The sequence below is a fragment of the Suncus etruscus genome, chromosome 10 (genome assembly GCF_024139225.1).
Source record: "Suncus etruscus isolate mSunEtr1 chromosome 10, mSunEtr1.pri.cur, whole genome shotgun sequence".
NCBI lineage: Eukaryota > Metazoa > Chordata > Mammalia > Eulipotyphla > Soricidae > Suncus > Suncus etruscus.
Window position 1 is genome coordinate 1205638 of NC_064857.1, and position 17500 is coordinate 1223137.

The 17500-nt window shown below is 35.1% G+C and overlaps 1 protein-coding gene across 2 annotated transcripts in view; it reads right to left on the minus strand.

Annotated features, from left to right (window-relative positions):
• Positions 1-1807: 1807 nt before the first annotated feature.
• OPRK1 (opioid receptor kappa 1) overlaps positions 1808-17500 on the minus strand; it is a 204248-nt gene continuing 188555 nt past the window's right edge. For both annotated transcript variants that reach the window (XM_049781921.1, XM_049781920.1), the window contains 2 exons: positions 16456-16808; positions 1808-2549 (listed from right to left, as the gene is read on the minus strand). In XM_049781921.1, the coding sequence (XP_049637878.1) occupies positions 2017-2549; positions 16456-16808 (886 nt within the window). In that variant the 3' untranslated portion in view covers positions 1808-2016. The remainder of the gene's footprint in view (positions 2550-16455; positions 16809-17500) is intronic.

Sequence of the window (17500 nt, forward strand, 5' to 3'; positions counted from 1 at the left end):
TAAGTAATGGGAAAATGCATCAAATAGTATCTGATGTGCTAATATTAAATATATACAAAGCTCAAAACAACGATGACAGCAAATAATCCCATCAAAAAGGTGATGAGATGAACACACATTTCCACAAAGAGTCCATACAGATTGACAGTAAGCATATAAAAATTTTCTCTTCATCATTTAGTATCTAGTAAATGCAATTCAAAACACCAATGAAATACCATCACACACGTGTTTCAGTAGGCCAGAAATAAGCCACATTGGAGGGGAAATGCTGAAAAAGTAACTCTCATTCACTGTTGGTAAGAACGTTTTATAGATCAGTCTCTATGGAACACTGAATAACTATTTCTCCAAAACTTGAGAATGAAACTGACATATGGCCCAGAGATCTACTGTTGATATTTATCCCCAAAAGACAAATCATGAATTGAAAAGATGTGTGCTCCCCTATGTTCATTGCTGTGTTTAGCACAATAAACAGAATATGAAAACATTTCAAAAGTTCATCAAGAGATGAATGATAAAGAAATTGGTGAATACACATAGTAAACTACTATGAAGCCATCAGAAAAGATGGAATCTTGTAGTTGAATTCAACTTGCATGGTGGTAGGTGCTATCATGTTAAGGGAAAGGTTTAAGGGAGAAGGACAAATGACAGCCTATCTCACTCAGACGTGGTATACAAAGAAACAAAATAAGGAATAGCTAGTATTCAATAAAAATATATTGTTGGCTCTCTGTCACAAAACTGAGATTACATAGCCAGGACAGTAGACTGGAAATGACATGAGGTCATTCATTGGTGACACCATTTAGGCACTTTGGCCATAGTGAGGTGAAGTAACTGTGAACACTGGGACCATAATTGTTAACACTTCTGTAAACAGGTTACCAAAGCTATAATAATTTAACCTTTTTTGGTTGTTTTTTTTTGGGGGGGGGTCACACTCGGTGACACCCTGGGGTTACTCCTGGTTATGCGCTCAGAAATTGCTACTGGCTCAGGGGACCATATGGGATGCCAGGGATTGAACCCAGGTCCTTCCTGGGTCAGCTGCATGCAAAGCAAATGCCCTACCGCTGTGCTATCGCTCCAGCCCCAATAATTTAAGTTTTTTTTAAATGCATTTGAAATAGTATTCAGAAAATCAAAGAAATGATGGCATCATGAATATGTCAGTGTCAACTGAATAACTTGGGGCATTATTATTGTCCCATTGGGAAACTGACAAACTGAAGAAAACCAGTTCTTGCTGATATCGAATCTATTTTTTACAGATATAAATGATATATACAGATATAAGTGATATCTACTTTTTGGTGTTATGAAGACCATTTATATTTCTTTACATAAGGGCATGCTTTATCACGGAGTTGCTTTAATAACATGCTAAAATAAGCTAGTTTTAAGGTATGAAACTATATCAGAAACCACTTGTGCATGTTTATTTTATAAATAGCAAGATAACTGGTTGACATGAGCATTAGACATCTCAGAACGCCTCCAAGTCTTACTGAAGGCTACACTCCCATAAAATGTGTGTGCACAAGATTTGCATCACCCTGGAAACTTATTTTTACTAAGGTTGTTGCTGCCAATGTTATCTGAATTGGATGCCCAATCATCTTTCAAATCACTGTTTTTCTAAACAAAGCCTTTGAAATCCCATTGCATAGAGAGGCCAGAGTAAGATAAATCATAAGCTCAATATCAGTAGCCAGAAGAAATCGGCTTACTTTTCTGTTCATCAAAGGAACTGAGGCAACCTCTCTTCTCTAGCTAAGAGCTAGATTATATCTTGCTCCTTGAATCTTCTATTTCCACCCCTCCAGTCTCAATGCTTCCAGTGACCTGGGTCACTAATGCAGCCTGCGTCTTCTGACTCCAGAAAGATTTCTAAAAGTTTGTTTAAAATTCACCCTTTCCATCTCACACTGCCGTGGTAATCTGAGTTAAGCCTAAATCATTGTACTCTTCCCTGCCTGGGGAACTACAAGATGTTTCCACGACTAGTCATACTGGCTTATTAATCCCATCAACATCCCTCATGTAAGCTGGATCCTGAATTGTGTTTTTGACTCTGGTCGTGCTCTGTCGTTCCATCCTCATCTTCATGGGAAAGCAGAAGTCCCGGAAACACCTCTTGAAATTTTCATCCAGAAAGGCGTAGAGGATGGGATTCAAGCTACTGTTGGTATAGCCTAAGGCGATGCAGAAGTAATAGCTAGAGAGAGTGGCTGTGCTGTGGGAAGTGCTCCCCAGCGCCTCTACCAGGATGAAAATGTGAATTGGGGTCCAGCAAATGATGAAGACGGCCACCACCACGAGGACCAGCCTGGTGATGCGACGCAGGTTTCGATCTTTTTCTCGGGAACCAGAAAGAAGCCGAACGCTCTTGAGGCGCAAGATCATCAAGGTGTAGCAGACGATGATGATGAAGACAGGGATCACAAAGGCAAAGATGAAGACACAGAGCTTCATGAAGAGGTCCCACCAGGAATAGTCAGCATCTGGGAACTGCAAGGAGCACTCAATGACATCCATATCTGGCAGAGATAAACAAAAATATAATTACATCATATTATGTATGTATTATTATAATGTTATATACTATATTATTATATTATAATTTATAACATTACATATTATATTATTGCAATAATGATCAGAGTTGAGGGCTGGAAGGACAGGCCCATGATATGAAGCTTACCACAAAGAATGGTGAATGCAGGTAGAGAAATAACTACACTGAGAACTATCATAACAATGTCAATGAGTGAAGGAAGTAGAAAGCCTGTCCCCATGGGATGGGGAAGAGGGCGATGGGGGCTTTGGTGGTGGGAAGGTTGCACTGGGGAAGGGGGATGTTCTTTTTATCACTGAAATCCAACTACAACCATGTTTGTAATCCAGGTGCTTAAATATAATATTAAAAATAATAAACGAAATGAAATATGACTATTAAAATAGCATAAAGTAGGTCATTTTCAGTATTGTGACTGCAAGAGATTTTGAAGTGAATTCTAGGACATTGGGTTGCAGTAATTTTACCTAAGATCATTAAGAATGTAGACATTGTGCCCTTAACCTATTTTATGACAAGAACTATGAGGTCAGATAGTCGTCATTGATTAACATATTCAATGTTATAGAATAAATGAAATTAATTTAAAATATAGATGATCTAGTTGTGGAATCTGATTTGAAACTTGGTTCAGAATGCCCATTTAAAATACCAATCTGCATTAATTTTTCATTCTTCCATCGATAAGCTGAAGATACTAGTATCTAAAATCGCTAACTGAATATTTCAAATTCAGCTAATAAATAAAACAAAACCCAGCTTTCCTAAAAATAGCTACTGATTTTTACAGTAAGCATTGAGATCAATAAAACTTACGTGAACATTACATAAATATGAAGTATGTTCTATGGTTTAATTGGAATCAAAGATGATAACTCTAATGAAAGGCATTGTTGAAATGAGTGTAGTTCTTAGAAAGAAGCAAGAGGAAAAGATAAAAATAGGAAGAGGTGAAAAATAAGGAAAGAATCATTATGGAGAATATTCATGACACAGGTATACTATTTTGTCACTACTATGCAAATTAGCTCTAAAATATGTTTATAGGATTACTAGAAAATTGATCTACTGATTCTGTCTCTCTTTACTAAGTAATGTTTTATTTTGGGATTTTAATATAGGAAGAATAGAAACAGTAAGAGGAAAAATTCAAGAAAAGAAAATTTATATTTCTATTAGGTTCTTCATTTTTTCAAGGCTGTTTTCAAACATTTGAAACCCTTACATTTATTCTTGCCTTTGAGTATCATCCAACATAGAGCAGGCAAGTTTTTGTACCAGACCTTCCTTACAGAAAATTAACATTAATCTAATACATAAGTGAATCAATCTACCATTTGTACAATTAAAATATATTTTTAAATTTTTAATTTTTTAATTTTTTTTTTGGTTTTTGGTTTTTGGGCCACACCCGGCGGTGCTCAGGGGTTACTCCTGGCTGTCTGCTCAGAAATAGCTCCTGGCAGGCACGGGGGACCATATGGGACACCGGGATTCGAACCAACCACCTTTGGTCCTGGATCGGCTGCTTGCAAGGCAAACACCGCTGTGCTATCTCTCCGGTCCCAAATTTTTTATTTTTTAATATCTTTATTTAAACACCTTGATTACAAATATGATTGTGGTTGAGTTTCAGTGCAACGGTCCCATCACGAATCTCCCAAATCTTCCTTCTCCCCACCCCACCCCAAGTGTACTCTAGACAGGCTTTCTACTTCCCTCATTAATTCACATTGTTATGATAGTTGTCAGTGTAGTTATTTCTAAAGTTTACATAAAATAGTACAAAAAGCTGGAGAGATAATACAGCAGATACGGTGCTTGCCTTGCACTCAACTGACCCAGATTTGATTCCCTGGAACCAGATGGATTCCTCAAGCACCATCAGGAGTAATTCCCAAGTGCAGAGCCAGGAATAAGGCCAGAGTACCATCAAATATGGCCCCCAAAATAATAATAAAATAAAATAATTGAATGAAAATAGCTTGTAAAATAGTTAAATGTGGAAACAGTTTATCAATGATGTTTTATGAAACATTTAAGATTTAAATAAAATATCCCTAATAAAACAAAAATGTGTTTTCTTAAAATTTCAATTAGGCATAATTAGATAAACAAAGAATATAATTACTTGAGCAATTACTGAATATTATTATCACATATGTAGCTCTAATCAATATTCATCAACACACAAACATACTCTGAGTTATAAATTAAAGCTCCAATGAGTAACTTTGATTCTCTAATAATATAACTGTTCTATGTACTATTGCAATAAATATTATTTTAAGTACTATTGCTAAAAATCTTGTGATAGGAAGCACATTACAGAAATCTGTTTAACAAATATTTCATTTCAGAATTGATATGCTTGTTGAATTTTTGAAAGTAGACACTTGTTTTGTTTTGTTTTTGCTTAAATTGTGTGCATTCCAATGCCAAATATTTCTTGTGGTTGGTATTAATGATCACTTTGACAGACATTTAAATAGTGGCTGATCCATTTGTATAGTTCTCTTTCATAGAACTAATATCTATTTATATTATAGTCATCCTATTAGATTTCTAGACAGAAGATCTTCTACCAGAATGTGTTATATTTTCCAAGATTTTTTTTATTCTCTAAAATCACAACTATGATTAAATGTTCTGTTTTTAGCATATTTTTTACCTTAAGGATTAAGAAGTATAATTCAAATGCATTAAAGATTGAATGCTGACTCTAAAAACATAAACTTAATATAAAACTAACTACAGTAAAATCTCTGGTATACTCTTAGTGGGAAAGCAAATTGGTACAGCCTTTATGAAAAAAGGCATAGATATACCTTAGAAACTAAAATTCAAATACCTTGCAATTTAATAATGCCACTCTATTATTTATTTAAAGGATATGAAAACACTAATTCAAAACTGTCTATCCCAATGTTTACAACAACATTGTTTACAAAAGTCAAACCATGGATCAATCTAAATATCCATTGACAGATTAATATCTATAAATGTGTGATATCTATATAACTTTAGATACTTGTGTAATTTGTACCAAGCACGTGCCATTCTTCGTGAAAAGAGATAAAACTACAATTTGGGACAAATCAATTTAATTTGAGTAGATTATTCTAAAATAATTAGTTATGAAGCTGAAGATACTGGATGTTATATGTGGGATATAAATAACTAAATAAAGAAATTGGCAAAAAAAAACCAACAAAACTAACCACTAGACACAGCAAAACTGGTGTAGTTACCATAGAATGCTAACAGTAGTGGAGGAATGGGTCTGGGCTCATTTGATGGTTAATGGCACGAGAATTCTGGAATTAGGTATGGTAAATCCTATATGAATAGGCATATTAAAATATATACCTGCCATTCTTTGGCATTGTAAAACAAAAGTTAACAAAAATAAATATGAAAAATAAGTGAAATAATCAAATTAAAATTTCCATGAGTCAAATTTCACAAACTGCCCATTTTATGATATAAAAATTGTTACTATTTAGTCAGATAATTTAAGATATATATTTAGATAAATAAGACATAAGAAGTGTAACAATACATAAAGCCAATATGAACATAACTATAGGAAGATATAAATAGCAATATAAAAAGCCTACTTTCAACTATGAATATACAGTTCAAGTAGAAAACCAAAAAGTAATAGATGACAAGCAACAGTGTACATAATATATGCCTTTTAGACTTATAAGATATTCAATTGAGAGTAAAAGAATATCTTGTTGTCAAACATGAAAAGAATATTTTCCAAACTGATCATATCCTGTGCCACAAAATAGGTCAAAACATTTATAAAAATTTTAAAAATATTAAGGATCTTTTTTAATCTAACAATAGAAATAAATAGACTGGAAGTTACTAAAAATAAGCATGTAGAAATTAACACATTCCTAAAAAATAAATGTGTCGACAATTTAATCAAAGAGGAAGTTTGGGGTTTTTTTGAGGGGAATGATTTGGAGGCTATGTAATTGGTGCTCAAGGAATACTCTTGGCAGTGCTGGGGGCATTTGCATAGTATCAGGAATAAAATGCAGGTCAAGTGTGTGCAAGTCACCCCTGTCAGTTTCCCAGAATGGAAGCTTAATGACCTCATGAAGCAAATAAAGTAATAAACACAGAGTATAAAAACAGATTTGATAGAGAAAAATTACTTCTAAAATGGTTTTGGTGGTAAATACCATTATATGTTTTATGATTTTTATTTAAATCATTGCAATTTACAAGGTTCTTCATAGTTGGTTTTCAGGCATACAATGTTTTAGGACCAATCCTACAACCAGTGTCATCCTCTCTCCACCAAAATATCCCAAGTCCATGCCATCTCTCCACCCTCTACTGCCCAAACCTGACAGAAAAACAGGTTATTTTGGTTGTCAAAGAAACAGGTTATTTTGGTTTGGGCCTCATATGTTTTCATTGTTATTGGCTATGGGATAAATATCAATATTAATAGAAAAATGAATGATTACAAATAACCTAATTTTACATCTATGGACTAGAAAAGAATACATTGAGGCTAAAATTAACAGGAGAAAGAAAAAAGCAATTATAAAGCAGCAGTGAATGAAATAGAGATGTTGAAAATATTACAAAAAATTAGTTTTACATTCTAAAAGGTAAAGATAAATAATTAGATTAAGAAAAAGAGACAAGTGAAACAGATAAAAATGAAAATGTGGCATAAGTGATAAGGATCATATATGAGGAACTATTTAAAATTTTCAAAAAATATAAAATAAATGGGTAATACAGAATTTTGATAGATTCTATCAAAATAAATCACGAGTGATCACAAAATATGAACAAACAATAACAAAATCTCTTCATATTGGAGTTTAAAAATATGTATTTCAGCATAAGATGGCTTTTTAAGAAATCACCAACCAACATCACATCAAATGATGAAAAGCCAAAATGAACAAGATAATCAAGTTAACTCACAACTTCAAAGTGGGAGAAAATCTAGGAAGAACAAATGGGCAGAAAAAAAAGAAAAAAAATCACCCAATACAGGCAGGATGAGAGAAGTTAAATAACCTTCAGATGATACTATTTTATATAAAAACTCCACCAAAAATTAGTAATAAATTCAGTAAAATTGCAAAATGCAAATCTAACATTGAAAAGTTAGTTGCAATAATTTATTCTACAAACAAAATATCTGAAAAGAAAAATAAAAGATAATAACTTTATTTCAGTGTTAAATAGAAACAAACTTAACTATAGATAATCGCAGAGCAGAGAGATAACACAGCTGTAGGGTGTTTTATCTTGCACTCAGCTGACCTGATGGACTCGTGCCAATCCCAAAATCAATGTCGACTTCCCTCTATCAATGTTCCCATGGTGTATCCTATACCATCACCCTTTGCCACCTGGCCTGTCAGTATAACAGATCCATTTTAAGTTTAGATAGTTATAGTTTGGCAAAAGCTGGCTCCCTCTGTGTGACACCAGGCGGGGAAAATCCACGAAAGTACACCGGCCCAGTGGGGCTCAGCTGTGAAAGACTGTGAGTGTGACCTGTCTATGTCTGTCTACTGTCCTCTTGCGTGAAACTCTTGCGAGTGGGGCAAAAAGAGCCTCCAGAAACCTCGCTCGCCCAGACGCCATTTTCAGGGAGGGACTTCAGAGCATAAAAACCGGCTAACCTTTGCAAAAGCTGGCTCCCTGTGTGTGACACCAGGCGGGGAATATCCGCGAAAGTACACCGGCCCAGTGGGGCTCAGCTGTGAAAGACAGTGAGTGTGACCTGTCTATGTCTGTCTACTGTCCTCTTGCGTGAAACTCTTGCGAGTGGGGCAAAAAGAGCCTCCAGAAACCTCGCTCGCCCAGACGCCATTTTCAGGGAGGGACTTCAGAGCATAAAAACCGGCTATCCTTTGCAAAAGCTGGCTCCCTGTGTGTGACACCAGGCGGGGAAAATCCGCAAAAGTACACCGGCCCAGTGGGGCTCAGCTGTGAAAGACTGTGAGTGTGACCTGTCTATGTCTGTCTACTGTCCTCTTGCGTGAAACTCTTGCGAGTGGGGCAAAAAGAGGCTCAGAGGAGCACGGCCGCTCCGCTTCGCTACGCGGCCGTGCACTCTTTCTAAGGAAAGAACTCCATTGCAACAAGAAGGAAAAATCACACTAAGAACGGCGCTATATCACAGAAGCAAACATTTCTCTCTGGACTGTCTTCTCTGTTGCATGCTCGGGCCTAAGATTTGACCCAGTGTGAGGCTTCATCCACGGAGGACTCCCCTCCCTTAGAGGCAAGTCAGCCCATCCAGAAAGGGAGGAGCCAGAGGAGTGTGCTGCCTACATCATATAGACAATGAATACCACCACAACACGTAGATAGTTATAGTTTGGGTCTTTTCATTCTAGTGTTGTTGATCTTTGCTTGATTCTTTCTTTTTTTATTTCTACCAATGCACCTGAGACCACTTGGTCCCTAGCCCTCATCTTTCTTTTTTTCCTCCCTTTATAATTTTATAGAAAATGCAGAAATATGAGATAGACAAGATTAATTTATGTCCCAAGTTTCTCTGAAAAAAGCAGAAGCCCCTATGTGAAAGATAAAAAGGGGGTGGCAGATTCTTACATAAATGCAGCAAAAGTTGGAGAAAATAAAAAGAAGAAAAACTTTGGCCAAATAAAACAGGGTGTACTTACCCATGAAGCATCCTTTCATAACACCATCTACAAGCTCAGGGCATACTAAATGGTCAAACTACAATCTTAGGGCATACTAAGTGCTTAAACCCCAAATCTTTATGGTTCTCAATAAAGTTCTCCTTAATAATTAGAGATATTGGTTTGGGTACAGATCCTATGTCAAAGTCAGGGTTTCACTGAGTGTCTTCTGGTTTCCTCTCACTGTTAGGTGGTGATGCAGAAAAATCCACCCTGAAAGCAAATTGTTGCTGTTTCCAAGTCTTTAGGATGTCATATGGACCCATCCTGGAACAAGTTGTGCCTGGCAGCATTAGGGTCTTCCCCAGTAGAAGTTTGATTCCTGGTGCTAGTGCAAAAACTATGCAGGCTCCAAAGATGGAACCCAAGGTTTGGGGGTGAATAGCAAATATCTGAATGACTGAAGCCTAGGACAAGTCACTATGACAAATATTCAGGGTCAAAGGTCACCCTGCAATAAAAATTTAGGAGTACCTATCCCTATTAGATAAGAACTCCATTCTGTGCCTGAGTCCCCATTTGAAGGTGCCTATGCAAAAACTAACAATGCCACAGGATACGACTGCTGCATATGGGGGTAAAAATAACAAGCTAAGCAATCCCTATAACCTATAACCTGATTCTAACATGAACTCAGAACCCAAGAGAAACTTATCTACTAGAATTTCCTACTAAACAAAAGATACAATACTCTAATAACTATAAAATACAAATGAAAAATTTTAAAGATAGTCTGTGTTCATTAGATTAAATAATTTTGTAGTTGTTTTCGTTTGGGGGCCACACCCATTTGTGCTAAAGGCTTACTCCTGATTCTATGCTCTAGAATCCTTTCTGGCAGGGCTTGTGGGGGGATCCTATATGTTGCTGCAAATAAAATAAGGATAGTCTATCTACAAGACAAGCGCCCTATCTGCTGTACCCTCTCTCTAGACCTAGAATTGATATTGTTAAAATGCTCACAGTACACACACACACAAAATCAATAGATATAATACAGTCCTTTCAAAATTCAATAATTTTTTTCAAAATAATAGGAAAAATTTTTAAATGAAATTACAAATGACTTTAAATAGCCAATGCAATAGAGCTAGAACAAACCTGAAGGAATTCTACTTCATTTCGTCAATTATTTTACAAAGTGATAGTAATCAAAAACTAACATATAGCATATGCATAGATCAATGCCAAGGAATATATGGCCTATTAGTAAATCTATACATACATAGTCAAATAATATTTAACAATAATAACATTATAGTACATTATATTATTTATATTATATTATATAATAGTACTAAGAAGGAAAAAGTCTAGTCAGTAATGGCACTTTAAAAACTACATATCCACAATTTAGATAATTAAAGTAAATCCTTATTTTATAACCTACACACAAAAAACCCACAATAATTGAAGAATGAAGCATAAAAAACAATGTTTTAAATTTCCTAAAAGAAAACACAGGAAAATCTTTTTAATATTGATTCTCACTATAATTTTTTAAATATAAACACAAAATCACAGGCAATCAAAATAAATATTTTAAAGTAAAACTACATTAAATGAATCCAAGTTAAAAATTTCTGTATACCAAAGAAATGAGAAAAATTAAAAATCAACCCACAGGTTCCAGAGAGAGAAAAGAGGGGCTAAGTCACTTCCCCTACACATGGCTGACCTTGATTCAATTTCCAATATGCATATAATCTCATTTGTACCTCTGGGAGTGATTTCCTGAACACAGACCAGGAGTCAGTCTGAGTATTGTCAGGTATTGCCTACTTCAAAAAAATTAAAAAAGCAACCTACAGCATAGGAGAAAATATGTTAAACTATGCATGACAAGTTGTTGATAGACAAAATATATGAGGAACTCAAGTAAAAGTAGAGAAGCAAGTAATCTGATTTACAAGCAGTAAATAATATGACTTTAACAGACATCTCTTTAAAGAAGACACAACAGTTATCAAGTATAAGAAAAGGCTACTGGAACCATTAATCCTTGTGAAAATATAAACAGAAATAAATGAGCCCTCACCTCACAGCTTTTATTAAAAACTGGCTATTATTAAAGAAAACAAAGATAATTGTTGACAAAGGTATAAGCATACTAGTTATTCTGTGGGAACATAAATTAATATACATCCATTATGAAAAACGGCATAAAAATATTTAAGTTAGAAATGCAGTGTAATCCAGGAGTTCCACTTATAGATTTTTCCAAATTAATTGATGTCAGGATCATGAAATATATTAATTATGGGTTTATTCACAACAAACATAACATGAAGGGATGAGCTAAAGAAACAGTACTACACACATACACATATACACTGAATTTATTCAGCTTTACAAAAGAAGAAAATCCTGCCACATGTGACAATAAGAATGGACATTTAGGAGCCAGAGAGCAATAGCACAGCAGGGAGGATGTTTATCTCGAACACTGCTGACCAGAATTCAATCCCAAACATCCCATATGGTCCCCAGAGCCTGCCAGGGGTTATTTTGAGCACAAAGCCAAACCCCTGAGAGCTGCTGGATGTGCCCACCACACAAATAAATAAATAAATAAATAAATAAATAAATAAATAAATAAATAAATGACATTTGGCTAAGTGAAATAATAATAAAATATAAAATATTCAAACTGCAAGAAGTAGGGAGTAAAAATGGTGATTTCCAGGGTCTGGGATGAGGGAGAAAAATGGTAATTAAAGACCAAATGAGAATAAAGAAAGACCAAATGAGAAGAAAGCCTCAAAGTGCAGTTCATATGCTAATGACCCTGTGTATAGTGCTTAAATTATTTTGAAGCAGATTCTATGACAAATGTTCTTAATCCAAAATAATAATAAAAATGGCAAGTAGAAACTTTGGAGAGTGACTGAAATGTATATAATTATATAAAATGTATATGATTTTATATGCGAGAGAAAACAAGCAAAAGAGAGAGATATAATTAGTTGTAATATTTAAACCAGAACTTTACTTGTGTTTGTGGTATTCCTTGATCCCCCAACACTCGCCATTTGTTGTATTTTTAGTTAAGTAAATTTGGCAGTAAATTTGTGTTAGGTTTCACACATGCCCTATGTTCAATCCCTGGAAAAATAAAAAGTATTCTTATATATGTAGTTAATAATAATTTTTATATTATAATATAGATTATATATAACATATAATCTATATAATAACAACATTTTTAGATAATAATAACTTGTTAGAATCATAGACTGACTATAAAATCCCACTACTATGCAGTATATATAATTCAGTACTAGATGAAAATTCTGCTGTGTACAAGATCCCTTAATATTAAATGATTAAATGTGTATCTGACACAGATACTCTTAAATAATAAATATCAAGACCTGTAGACGTCAAATGAAAAACCAGATAACCTTTTGCTAACACTGATCGGCTCTTGGCCATTGTTTCACTGATTTCCACTTTGTGACTCATTATGACTGAGAACACCTGAGGAGACGTTATAAATGCCCCGGGTTTTCAGAAAATGGAGGTCTAAGTAACGTCTTTATTGGAACACTCTCCAAAAATAGTAAAATCAGCCTTCACCAGACACTTTGCTCCCAGAATATGTGCTTTTCACCAGTAGAAATACTGTAAATTCCTCTGCAATCAGGCTGCTTCCTGCCGTGTTTAAGGGACCATGCGTAGAGTATAGTGGATTGAACACAGAATTCCTGCAGGCAAAGCACAAGATTTAGCACTTGGAGCTATCTCCCTGCAAACTTGGATCAGTATTTTTTTAAGAAAGCCTGTCTAGAGTACAGGCAGGGGTTGGGTGGGGAGGAGGGAGATTTGGGACATTGGTAATGGGAATGTTGCACTGGTGATGGGTGGTGTTCTTTACATTGCTGAAACCCAAACACAATCATGTATGTAATAAAGTTGTTTAAATAAAGAAAAAGAAAAGTAAAGAAAAAAAACTAATTTTTTTCGGTAATATGAAATCAGATTGTAGAGATAGTCAAGATGTGGATTATACAATATAGTATATATTCTGCGGTCATTATACAGGGTTTGTTGATTGGGTTCTGTGTTGTTCATTGAGTTTGTTGTTTCACTTTGTTAAATAAATTACTACTACTGCTGTTGATACATTTAGGGCCAATCTGCAGAGATGTGCATATGTGTGCAATAAAAATTTTTTTCATGAGAAATAAATCAAGTCACTACTTCCTGTCCAGGCCGACGTGTTCTAATATAAATGCTGTTACATTGCTTAAGAATCAATTGTTTACCAATTTCTTTCTCTAATCATTCTGAGTATTCATGGTCCAAAGTCTTCCCTGCACTGAGATGTAACCCTCCAAAATGCAACCCTCCCAAACTCTACCATCTAAATGCAGTTTTCTATCACATCAACAATATCTGCATTAGAAGATACACTGAAAGAAATATTTTCATCCATAAATCTGATTAAATACTCTTTTATTTTACAGGACTTAATCTTTAGTCAACTGTGGGTCTCTACTGCTATTGAATCTTCACGCAGTCATCTTCATTTATTTCTTCCTGTAAAAAAATAAATCGCATCTAGGGATCAAGAAGATGGCACAGGGAATCAGGAGTTTATCTCTGGAAGTTATTCCCCTGCCTTCTTGAGCACCACTTGGCAGTCCCAGAAATCCTCATACACCTTCATTCACTCATTCAAAACCAAATTGAAATCCATCCCTTCTTTGATGCTTTTTTTTGATTGGAAGAATTTGAAATTATTGAACTAATGCGGTAGCAAAACCACAAGTATAATTTGGAATAGAAAAGTTATTTGTGAGACTGGAGATATAGTACAGGAAGTAGGGCATTTGCCTTGCACATGACTGACCTGGGTTCAAAACTTGGCATTCCATATGGTCTCTAGACCACTGCTAGGAGTAATTCCTGAATGCTGAGCCAGGAGTAACTCCTGAGTATTGTCAGGTGTGGCCCCAAAACAAAAACAAACAAACAAACCAACAGAAAAGGTATTTGTTTATTTTGGTAAAGTGCCATTTAGCTTATAATTTCTTTCTTACATCTGAGATAGAAACATAAACTTGACTATGAATTATTGTTCATTGATTATTCAAGACTAAGAAGAATTTTTTTAGATTTCACATTCACTTTTTTTCAATAATATTTATTGTGACCAAAGTGAACAGATCTTTCACAGTAATATTTTAGGTACATAGTGACATTAAATCAGGGGCCTTCCCACCACCAGTGTTGTCCTCCCTCCACCTCTGTTCCCAGCTTGCATCCCATATCCTCCTCCTGTGCCCCCAGGCTGTTGATATAAGTGGTCCCCTCTGTGTCTAGATTATTGTAGATTGGGTATTGATTCTGTTGTCCTTGGCTTTAGATTTTGGGATTCACTTCAGAACAAATTCCCGCCAAGTAATTAGTAATGTTTTAGCATGCTTCCTTGATGAAGCTGGAAATTGTACTAGGTCTTATAGCTTTAACACCTGTGGTGGGCATCCAAGAAAATAAATTTAAAAAGTTTCAGAAGAAAATACCAGGATTAATGAAAAAAATGTGTACCATCATCTGACAAGTTATGATTGTAGCAGCTGCTATTTCACAATGACCTTGAAAGTCCTTCCTACACATATTCAATTCAAATCTGTAGTCATGGTATCATGCACAAACCTTGATATTATGCATAAACAGGAGACAATGCCAAAGCAATAAAAAGCATTAATTAAGCCCAAAGCAATGATTCTGATTCCCTTCCCTGAAATGTGTTCCTAATAAAATCAGTCTTTTTTTTTTACCAGGAAAGCTAAACTCCCAGATTGGCAATCTTCATCTGGGTCCCATGCTAGTCACCTAGAATTTTAAAATATTGATGCACAGACTTCATATCAGGCCTATTAAATCAATCCAACCTTCTAGAGGTGGGAATCAAATGGCATCATTTTCTAGATTATTCCATTGAGCAGCCTAGGATAAGAATCATTACATAGAAACACATAGAAAATAAAATCAATTTTCATATTTTATTTGGTTTGAAATCTGTTTGATGGTATTTTCATCTATGACCCCAATGTTCAATTGGCTACAGCCAACTGAAGTTGTTATGATAGTGACATGTAAATAAACTAAAAGAGAATAAAGATGAATGTATGTCAAGCTGCTGAAAGGTTCCAAGTAGATTGAACTCCAGTCTGAGAACTCTGGGACTTCCTCAGAATAAGGAAGAACAGGCTTCCGTTCCTGCTGGATTGCCTAGCAGACCTCACCCACACCCACACCCGATATCCACTGACATACAAATGGCCCAGCTCCACAACTAATCTCAAAAACATACCAAGACACCAATTCCTCCAGCTCCACACGACACCTTCAAATTTCACAGTATTGTAATCCCAGTAGGAGCACAGCAAATTTGATGGGAAAGTTGCATAGAAGACCTCTAAGCTCAGACAATAACAAAGAAGGCTTAACTAGCCCCAACCAGCTCAATAACTCCTTCGTGACTTTTGTAGTGTCATGATGAAGTATAACAATGATCACAAACTGACTTTTATTAATATATGTTTGATAATTCAACATGCCATTTTATTGGAACAATATAGGAAGTAAATTTGTTTGTGCCTGCTAAGTGGGCAGACTTGGGAGTGGATGAGAAACTGGGGCCATCGGTGGATGTAAGGGTATACTGGTGGTATAATTGGTGTTGAAGGATTGAATGCTTGAAACAACTGTACTATGAACCACTTTGTAATCATGGTATTTAAACAAAATTTTCAAAAAAGAAAGAATAAAGGAAAAGCCGACTTCTCTATGGACTTGGAATCTTTTTAGGGAGAAAGAATAAAGGGAAAATACATTTTGGAACTGCCATGGAATAATGTAAATCTTTAAAACCACATGTCAATGGTTCCTTATTTATACCAATTTTTGTAAAATATTTCTAGAATAGGACGTGGTTGGTTGGTTGTGTATGGAGAATGTTAACATCATTATCCTGCTCTGTGGTAGAAAGGAATATAAAATAAATTTCTTTCTCATCTTCCACAGATTTAGGCATTATATTTCCACTGAATTTTTGGGCTCTTCTTTAGATGTATGTACAACTTACCACCAAATTAAGAGTTCATATAATTAGATAACACATTCTTAATGAAACAAAAGTGATTTTTTTCTTACCTTCCCTAACTTTGGTTCCTCCAAGAACTATAGCAGATATGCCAACAGATGAAGACAGGAGCCAAATACAGATGTTGATGATCTTGGCTTTCAACGGTGTCCGGAAATCCAAAGCTTTCACAGGGTGGCACACAGCAATGTATCGATCCACACTCATCATGGTCAAGGTAAATATGCTGGTGAACATGTTGTAATAATCAATGGAAATGACTATCTTACACAATACATCTCCAAAGGGCCAAGAATTCATCAGATACACAGTACTCTGGAAAGGCATGGTGGTAGTAACTAAAGCATCAGCCAAAGCCAGGTTAAAAATATAAATGTTGGTTGCTGTTTTCATCTTTGTGTATCTAAAAGACAAGAAACAAGATAATTATTCTCTATCTTCAAGGAACAAACAAACAAACAAACAGCAAATGTGTTTGTGACAGTATTGGAACCATTGAATCTTTCTGTAATTCAATTACTTCATACAGATTTACTAATTGTAACATGTGGAAGGAAGGATATATTGTTCTTATATGTTCAGGACATTTGGCAGGAGTAGAAAAGTAGACAAAATCTCATTAGTTGGATTTTTATTCTAATCATTTGCTAGAAAATGCATTTCAATAAGAATATGAAAATAAAAATAGCTGAATATTGTATAATTAAATGAATATAAATATATATAGAACAAGATCTTCTCAATTAAAAAAGTTTTTATGTTGTGATTAAATTTTGTTTTTTCCTACACTCATTTTTTGGCTTTAGGAATTTTTTAAACATAGGGCTGGAGAAATAGCACAATGGGTTGAGTGTTTGCCTTGCACACAGCCCACCCAGGTTCAATCTCCAGCGTCCCCATGGTCACTCGAGCCTGCCAGGATTGGTTTCTGAGCACAGAGCTAGGAGGAACCCTTGTACCACCAGGCATGGCCCCAAAAACCAAAAATCCAAAAAAAACAAAACAAAAAAAAGAATTTTTTAATTATCAATATGCTTATTTTTTGCTTTATGTATTAAAAAAAAAAAAAAGCATAGGGGGCCGGCGCTGTGGCAC